Consider the following 9,529-nt stretch of genomic DNA (forward strand, 5'->3'; position numbering starts at 1 on the left):
GGATTACTTTCAACGGGACCCGGACTCTGCAGGTCTGCATCAAACCTTAAGTACAGGTATCATTTTCTGTTCATTTTGCCGGCTGTGATTTTTGGACTGTGGACTTTAATAAAGGACATTTAGTTTCAATCGCGGGACTTGAAGTTGGGTTTGGGTTCATTTTGTTTTTGTGTTACATGTTTAAATAAGGGCGCATGCGGCTTATATACAGGTGCGGCTTGTGTATGTACAAAATCGGTTTTCCTCTTAAAATGTGATGAGTGCGGCTTATAATCAGGTGCGCTCTATCGTCCGGAATTTACGGTAAATGGGGACAGGGAGCCAGTCAGAGTCTGAGGCAGTGGGCGCCAAAGGAGCGGGCACAAATCATGACTCTTTCCTTCATAATTAATAGGCAAATTTATGATAAGAGTAAAATATTGTGTTGTTCCTAGTAAAGAGCTGTTTATGAACCCAACATTCATGTTTTGCAAATGTGGGGCCAAAATAAGACCAATTTTAGGGTACTTACCTAGCGATAAACAATTACCGTAAATTCCGGACTATAGAGCGTACCTGATTATAATAATAATAATAATAATAATAATTTCCTTGTATTGTCATTCTGTGTAACAATGTACACAGAACGAAATGTCGATTGCATCTGACCCGATGCAGCCGCAGCCAAGAGAGGGCGCCGCCGACCACTTTTTAAGTCTTAGGAATGACTCGGCCGGGGCGCGAACCCGAACCTCCCAGTCTCAAAGCGGGCGCCTTACCATAAGCCGCACCCACCACATTTTAAGAGGAAAACCGTTTTTGTACTTACACAAGCCGCACCCGTATATAAGCCGCACGCGCCCACATTTAAACATGTAACACAAACACAAAATGAACCCAAACCTGACTTCAAGTCCCGCGATTGAAACTAAATGTCCTTCATTAAAGTCCACGGTCCAAAAATCACAGCCGGCAAAATGAACGGAAAATGATACCGGTACTTAAGGTTCGATGCAGACCTGCAGAGTCCGAATCCTGTTGAAAGTAATCCAAGGAAAAAAGTGTATTATTTCCAAAGGTAAGGGTGGGAAAAATATATCAGATGAACACATTTACTCACGCAACTCCTTTTTCTTTAACCAACTTTTTACCCCCTCTTCTTTCCTCGTCTGTCCCTCACCTTTAGCGGTCCCCACTTAAACTCGGCACCCCGCGTTTGTTCCGCCCCTCGTTTTTTGTTCACCTGTGCAAAACATATCAGAATAAGTGTCTAAAATAAATACAATTAAATACATTACAAAAATATACAGTTGCAAATACATATTATACATGGGTTACACATATTTACAAAGAAAGACGGTACACCGAGAGAGTTTTCAAAGCTTTAATAATAATAATATAGCTTTCATCCCAAACGGTGGCTGTAACAGGGCAGTTAATGGTAGCAACACTCGAGCGCCGCTAGCGGCCGTTAGAAAAATGACAAATTGGCCGCATCACTGAATAAGCCGCAGGGTTGAAAGTTAGGGAAAAAAGTAACGGCTTATAGTCCGGAAATTACGGTATATATTCAAATGCATGAAAACAGTCATACTAAATTTACAGTATTTAAAGGCAGGTTGCTGCAATGAGTGCAGTATGCATTGGAAAATATCAAATGAGATAATACACTGTATACAATGTAGAAGTTCCCGTAATTTGACACAGTTTAGGACCTGCGATAATAAAGAATTGTCAAGTGTCTTGAAATAATTATTTTTGCTTCGTATTATGTGTCAAGTCATGTTGCATTCATTCTCAAGTTTTTAAATCGTGAAGCCGCCTCAGTGACGCTAGTTGCTACTTTTCAGGAACCCTCAGTGGCCTTCAGTTTCCCTTTTAGCAAAAGTAGGCATATGTGACCTCCAAGTAATTTCGTTAACATTACCTCAAATTTTAAAAAATAAAATATATATATATATATATACATAATTGGATTAAATTACCAGCAGTTTAACATAGGCTGCAATGATGATTTCAGCCAGAAGAAGGTATGAGCAAATAGAATATTTTGAAATTATGGGCCCCTCCTTTAAAAAGCTAAATGTAGATTTTTTTTCTCATATTGGCCAACAAAATTTTGGGGGCCCTATATAATCTTTCCCCGCCTTATCTCATATTCTTTTATCTTCCTTTTGGAAAAGCTGTTCAGGCCACAGAACACATTTAGAACAGGGTTCGTACGGGTGCTTGAAATCATTTGAAATGCTTGAATTTTACAACGATTGATCAGTCCTTATATTTGAGGTAAAGTGCTTGTAAATGCTGTAAATTGTTTCCATGTTTCTCAACAGGTTTGCTTAAAAATGACACCAACACTGCTTTCTAGTGGCTTCACTGAATCTCTAATGCCCCCAATAAGCTGGTGGGCGCCTTGCATGGCTGACTCCCTTTTGGTGTGTGTATGAATGGGTAAGTGTGAAGCACACTGTAAAGCGCTTTAGGAGGTCTTCATTGACTTGAAAAGCGGTATACAAATGCAGACCATTTGAATTTTAGCATCTTGATTATCCTCAAAACGTTTGGAGGCTTGCTCCCTATTGGTGTGTGAGTGTGTGTGCGAATGGGTAAGTGTGAAGCATATTGTAAAGCGCATTGGGAGGTCTTCATTGACTTGAAAAGCGCTATAGTAATGCAGACCATTTACCATTTATGATCTACGCATAAGAAAAGCACCCGATGCAAGATTGCTAGTTTGTAGCAGTGCCCTCTACTGGACACCCAAAACTATGTACAGTAATCATTTCCGCCAATTTGATTTCTAATATGAATAAACTATGATTTATTGATTTTTACCCAGAAATGAATACAACCATGTAATACCAAAGACACTCAAAACAATATCACCCGGAGTTTTTCACTGTGACTTTTATTTATTGCTGCTGCAGCACTTTTACACAAAAGCAAAGTCGGCACATTTCAAAATAAATCCGAATAGTTTTCTGCTATGGAAAGAAATAAACTGGCAATGTTCTAAATGAAATAATATCCTGTCTGGGTCCATTTTTTCAGGGGGCGATATTATTGCATCGGCAGCAAACAAACAAACGAAAAAAAAAAACTTATAAGCATCCAAGCAAAGCTGCAGAGCATATCTAAAATAGGAAATACAATTGTTTCTGTATTTTGTGGACACATTCCATAATTTTTTTAAAAATGTTTATTTCCGGACTCCTGTTTGGGTGTCCAAGTGAGCTCGAGTGTTACGCAACATCTCCATGTAGAGCCTGTTGTTCTCACTGCGGCATAAAAAGGAAAAAATATTATTATTATAAAAAAAAATTCTAATAATATGATACAATTTCTATTCACGTTTTACCCTTTTCTAACAAAAATAGAAAAACATTGAGCAAAACTATTAAAGAGTGTAAATCAAGGGTGTCAAACTTATTTTAACTCGGGGACCACACGATCGAACAAACATTCTCTCGGGGGCCGGACTAGTAGATTTGAGAGAAAGAAAAAAAGTGAGAAAGAAATAAAAGTAAGAGAGGCAGAGAAAAGTAGAGAGGGTGGGACAAAGAGAGAAAAGGAAAAAGAGAAAGAGAAACAAGAGATAAGAGAAATATTGAGCGAGGGGGAAAGAAAGAGAAAGAAAGAAATCCAAAGAAATAGAAAGAAAGAGAGAAGGAGCGAAAGAGAAGAGGGGAGAAAGAAGGGGAAAGCAAGAGAGAGAAGAGAGAAAAGGAAAAAAGGAAGAGAGAGCAAAAGATGGTAAAGACAGACAGACAGACAGACAGACAGACAGACAGACAGAGACAGAGACAGAGACAGAGACAGAGACAGAGAGAGACAGAGAGAGAGAGAGAGAGAGAAAGAAATACAACTTAAGCATCTTTGCGAGAGGCACCTGGCTTTGGCAACATCAAGTGGACATATTTCAACCTGCAGCTCATTTTTCTCATGCGCTTCCCTCAGCATTGTCTCGCAGGCCGGATTCAATCCCTTAGCGGGCCTGACGCGGCCCGCTTGTTTTTACACACCTAGTGTAAACATTTATTTTTTTGACATTGCAGTGCCACATTACATATAGACACACAAAAATGTTTCAGAAAAGCATACTAAGATTCTGACTTATGGATTAATTACATTTTTAAGTTACATTTGTATTAAACTAAAAAAAGGAATAAAACTGCTCACTCCAAAGATAAAAATGTTTCTCGTTTTAATACAAATAAATAAATGTAAGTTAGCATAAAAAGTATTTAAAAAGGAGGGAGAAAGTTTCTCCCAAAGGAGCAAGGAAAAAATAAATTCAAATGGCGTAATATAATAAAGGTCTTCACAAAAGTATTACATTTGTAAATACTCTTTTTTTCCTTTACTCAGGTATTGTTTTTTTGTCATTTTACTACAAATAAATAAATGTAAGTTACCATGGATAGTATAAAAAAAGGAAAATAAATTCTGCAAACAATAAAGATATCATAAAACAATTAATAAATAAAATTGGTCAGCTCAATGTTATTTATTTAAGAATACTTTACATGAATCAAAGTCTTTATCACATATTAGTTTGCATTGTACTGATTAGGGAGTAAAAGTATTTAAAAGGCAATAAAATAATCAATGAAAATATAATAAAATATTTAAGAAATAAAAGCTGTAACCTCCCAGTACTATACTTTGAGAACACTTTTACTACATAAAATCATTTTTTTTTTCATAAGAATCATTATTTTGGTTTCTCTATGAATGAATAAATGTAGTTTAGGAAAAAATGTATTATAAAGGACAAAAAAAAGAAGTATTTGCCAGTGGAGCATGAAAAAATGATAAAAATAATCAATACAATACAAAGAATACCTTTTTACACAAATCAAAGTTTTGCTCTAATACTATTTTTCCTGTTTTGCAACAAATAAATAAACGCAATTTAGGAAAAAAAGAATTAAAAACTACAAATAAGTACCAGCCCAGTGGAGGAGGAAAAAAAAAAATCAAACAAAAACATTGTAAAAAAATATTAAGAGCAGTCACCTCAAGGTATATTTTGAGAATACTTTTATTACCGGTATATTATTTTCCTCTTAGGTATTATGTTTCTTATTTTACTATCAATGCATAAACATCATTTAGGAAAAACGGTATTTAAAAAAAGTCAGAGGAGCAACGAGGAAAAAAACGTATTCTAGCACATATTTGCAATGTGCGTCAGTTTATATGGAAAAAAAAAACCCCTCTCCTTCCAGTTGGCCCTTAAAATATTCAAATTGTCTCACTTACTCAGCCACAGAGCGGTCAAACATGAGATTTCCCATATCCATGTAATACTGGGCATCCGTTCGAAGAGCTGTCCAATATTCGTTAGCCTGCAAGGGAAAAAAAGCAGTGCCACTGAAATCAAGGACAATTTTTTTATCTTGTACAGTCAAGTAATTTATATTTCTGAGTACCGTTGGGAGCCAAAATCTCTTCTCAGTGAGCCAAGCCAAATTACATGGTTCTCTAATTAGAGCTATCCCCTTTGATGTGACCAGTAGGGGGCAGTGATGCTTCACATTCAGATTCAGATATACTTCATTGTCATTCTTGTACACGTGTATACAGAACAAAATGTCGATACATCTGACCCGCAGTTTTCTTGAATGTACAGATATAAATATATGTTGTACTGAGTTAGAGTATTGAAGTACTGATAATATCCTGAATAATTTATAGCTATGTATAGTATTATACAGTAGTGCAAAGAGTGCAAGAGGAGCAGCTAACCAGATGTGCAAAATGTGCAGTCAGGTAAACAAGTCATTTTACAATAACAATAACACTGGAGTACGATAGTGCAGAGGAGAACAGATGTGCAAAGGAGTGGTATAAGAGAACTGCCAGTAGTGCAAATAAACAAAACAAACAGATGTACAGATTAGCAGCTGTCTAGGCTTACTGTGTGTGTGATTGACCATTTAACAGTCCAATGGCCAGGGGGACAAAGCTGTTGCAGAACCTGGTGGTCCTGCACCGCACACTGCAGTACCTCTTACCAGAGGCTAGCAGAGTGAACAGTCCATGATGGGGGTGAGAGTGACAATATCATGACAAGCGTCCAGAGCAGGCATGTCAGCGTGATTTTCACACTTTATTTTTCCATTTATTACGTGGTCTGTTGTAAGACTGATGAGAAAAATGGCAATGGCAACAATTTCAAGCATTTCCCCCAAAATTCAAGCATTTTTCTGACCTTGAAAATACAACATTAAAATTCCAGAATTTTCAAGGATGTCAAGCACCTGTACCAACACCGACGCCTATAACTCACCCTTTGGCGGTGACGCCTACACTTGTAAGACCCATGGTGTCGTTAACTACGTCGGCACAATTTGAAGAAAAACCAGGAGACTTTGACGTGCTCCCGCCTTATGCTCGTGAAAATACGGTATTCATGCGTGTGCATTGTTACGTGAGGTTTTACGGTATTTATGCAATGTTTGATCAATCAAAAACATTGCAAACCAAAAACGCAAATTACTTTATGCAACAGGAGTCAAACATGGGTTGCGCAGACACAACCACTAGACCACCAGTGATACAGGTAGCGTATGAAAAGGCATTAAATCAGGGGTATCCAACGTGGTGCCCCCAAGGGCAGCTGGGGTATAGTACTTGCGAATCTGTTCTGAAAATAACTCACAAGGGCTAGGTCAGTTATCTTTATTGGTTGACTGAGTCTACTTAACCCGACTTCCAATAATTAACCCGGTAATAACACCGTATTAACACAATAAGTCATCTTAGAAATGCCAAATAAACTTTGCAGTAATTGGTATCAAAAAGCTCTCAGCTTGAAAAAAGTTGGACCACTGCATTCAATCTTATGTGATTAGTACACTATTTTTCCTCATGGTGCCAGAAACGAATATAAGAGGAGAGAAAACAGTCATCCTGAAGTACATGACTAAATCATTACATATGATATAAAAACAGTATAAATGCGGTAGCTCTTACTGGAGTTTTATTACCATGCGAATTACATATGAAGAATAACTGACAATATTTTTTGGGGTGCCTTATAAGCCGCACCGGCTTGTGGTGCGGAATGTACGGTAATTCCCGGGCACCAAACACTTCAAACTCAAACCACGTTAACGTTATCGGTTTGCCCACCAGAGGGAGCCAAAGTAATATTCCCCTCAGGCAATGGGTGAATTTTTCAGCCAATTGTGGTCTCACCTGCTCCTGGATGGTATAACCCCATTGGTTCTGAGAATTGTGGGGGTCCCAATACCCAGACTGTCTTTTATGCCGGATAAAACGCTTTGCATCCTCTTCGCGCACAAACGGGGCCGACAAAACCCCTAAAAAGCAAAAAAAACAACACAGAAAGTCGAAAAATACTGAAAGGAAAGGAAAATGACATAAAAGTGTGATAAATGAATAAAACTCAACGTCCCTTTAATGCAGGGGTCATCCACGTTTCTGAAGCTACTTTTTGAACAAAGGGCTTCAAGTTTAATATGCATTTATAAACTAACTCGAACTACTGATTTTAGTCGGGTTAAAATAAGTTGTCACACACTCAAAATCAACTGAGTGACATATCAATTAAACGCTCATTTAAAAAAAAAAAAAAAAGGGGTAAATATTGATCATTTAAAGGGACCCCAAAATTCTTAACGTTTACTAATGCATCAGCTCGGTAGCCTAGATGGTAGGGCGCCCGCTTTGAGACTGGGAGGTCGCTGGTTCGAGCCTCGGCCGAGTCATACCTAAGACTTACAACATTGGTACTCATCGCCTTAATTTTAAAACAGGCTTATATAAAGCTTTATATTTTTCCGGCTCGAGACATTTTTGTGTATGGCTTTTTCAACATTTTGGGTTGCCGACCTCTGGTACAGTGCAAACAAAAACTAGTGCCAAAAAGCACAAGGAAAGAAAACAACATATGCACTTTACTTCTTAATTTTTTTTCAAAAACTTTTTGAGGCTTTTGGGTCACCGTAGCAGTAAGATGGCGGACAATTATGTCGCCTTCCTTTAGAGAAAATTACCATGACCCCATTGGTGAGCTATGTTCATAACTGGTTACCAAGCTATACAGGTGAGTTGGTGACCCTTGGTCTAAAAATACTGAAAATATGACAAAATATAAGTGTAGCAAAATAAATACAACTAAGTAATTTTCAGTGTTTCAAAATCATAAAGAGAACTTTCATGGGTAAAATTAGTATATTTTATATATATATATATATATATATATATATATATATTTCAAGTGAAAGTCTAAAATTGCATCCACCTGCTACTTTAATTCACCAGCTCCAAAGGCAAATCAAAAAACTTTCCTCATCGAGTATGTTATCTTATCATATACACGTTCAGTATGTTGCACATAAGGATTACTTTATTCAATGTTAATAATTAGGGTACCGTGGGTTCGGAGGGCATTATCTATTAATTAAAATGGGTTTGTAACCCCGATCTACGCCAATTTCCCTTTCTGATGCCCACCTCAAAATGTATTCATGTCTTATCCCGGGGCTCTACTGTATGCATGTCATGTCAAAATGTGACTTTACACTTTGCATAATATCAGCAAGACTGCACAATCAAAATACATGACGCGGTGTTTAAATGGAATATTTACAGAAAAGACACATAAATTGATGTCAATTTTTGTACTCACCAGTTAAAAGTGTAAGCAGTATTACAAACTTCATGTCTATAAAATGACAAGTGAAGATTTTAGGGTTCATTTGTTCAAAAGGTACGTGCAAAATAAGGAAAAGTTGCAAATGTACCTGCAGAGCGAGCGTCGAACTGAAGTCCTAGAATCTCACAAATGAATGTTGAGGAGGAACAAGAGTTTCTTTCTTTCAGCCGTACGAGGAATGAGTCAACTCAAACAAACACGATTTTGAAGGCGTCCAAAACACACACGGGGAATAGTCGACCTCTCACACTCGGAATATTACAAATCTCAGAAAACTTTGATAAATAGTGCAAAAAATAGATTAAATGGACTTTACAAAGACCCTTTTGAATTGTGGACTCCCATACATTGTAAAACTCATAACTATACATTTCGGAAAATTGTGTGTGAATCCCTAAAGCCTAAACGAATGGGAATGAAGTTGAATCATTTGGAACAACTTGAAAATTGTAATATCTAGAATGAAGTCAGAGGGACAAAAATAAAATGAGTGAAAATGATGCACAGGGTACTGAAAGGACTAAAAAAATATCGAGCATTATGAAAAGTCTGAAAAAGTACAGACAAGTATGTTAAAGTACTGGAAAGTAGTGTCAATTGGTGAAACCTATGGAAAATGTACTGAAGAGTAGAGAAAAAAATTGTGAAACGTGTCTGCAGGAACCCTGGAAAAGAAATGAATATATAAGAAGCTTTTCCTGGACCACATTTCTCAGTATAATGCTCATTTTTTCTCCGTCATTTGTTTTTAATGAGAAATTATTCCCAAAAAAATGGAACTCAATACAACAATGGCTAAAATTGGATATATGGCAAAAGAAAAGAAAACAGAAATGCACAATCGGATATGTCTGCGGTGAC

General features: G+C 37.1%; 1 protein-coding gene across 2 annotated transcripts; it reads right to left on the reverse strand.

Annotated features, from left to right (window-relative positions):
- Positions 1–2,864: 2,864 nt before the first annotated feature.
- Positions 2,865–9,301, reverse strand: LOC148360357 (uncharacterized protein C3orf85-like). 2 transcript variants are annotated; one of them, XM_088343954.1, is made up of 5 exons: positions 8,757–9,300; positions 8,642–8,677; positions 7,186–7,310; positions 5,245–5,330; positions 2,865–3,257 (listed from the first exon to the last, which is right to left on the reverse strand). In XM_088343954.1, exons 2-5 carry the CDS (start codon positions 8,673–8,675, stop codon positions 3,179–3,181), a joined length of 324 nt encoding a protein of 107 aa, XP_088200080.1. In that variant the 5' UTR covers positions 8,676–8,677; positions 8,757–9,300; the 3' UTR covers positions 2,865–3,178. The 2 variants fall into 2 exon arrangements, with proteins under 2 accessions (XP_088200080.1, XP_088200079.1); XM_088343953.1 differs by having other exon boundaries at positions 8,642–9,301.
- Between the last annotated feature and the right edge of the window lie 228 nt (positions 9,302–9,529).

This window comes from Urocampus carinirostris, chromosome 9 (genome assembly GCF_059441175.1).
Source record: "Urocampus carinirostris isolate Australia breed hairy pipefish chromosome 9, RoL_Ucar_1.0, whole genome shotgun sequence".
NCBI classification, from domain to species: Eukaryota; Metazoa; Chordata; class Actinopteri; order Syngnathiformes; family Syngnathidae; genus Urocampus; species Urocampus carinirostris.

Bases quoted from the DNA above. Each gene is read 5' to 3' on its own strand.
- LOC148360357 (XM_088343953.1), bottom strand. From the start codon at position 8,711: ATGAACCCTAAAATCTTCACTTGTCATTTTATAGACATGAAGTTTGTA. The intron at 7,311-8,641 runs GTGAGTACAAAA...TTTGCTTTTTAG, and splicing joins ACTGCTTACACTTTTAACTG to GGGTTTTGTCGGCCCCGTTT. The intron at 3,258-5,244 runs GTAAGTGAGACA...TTTATGCCGCAG, and splicing joins TTTGACCGCTCTGTGGCTGA to TGAGAACAACAGGCTCTACA.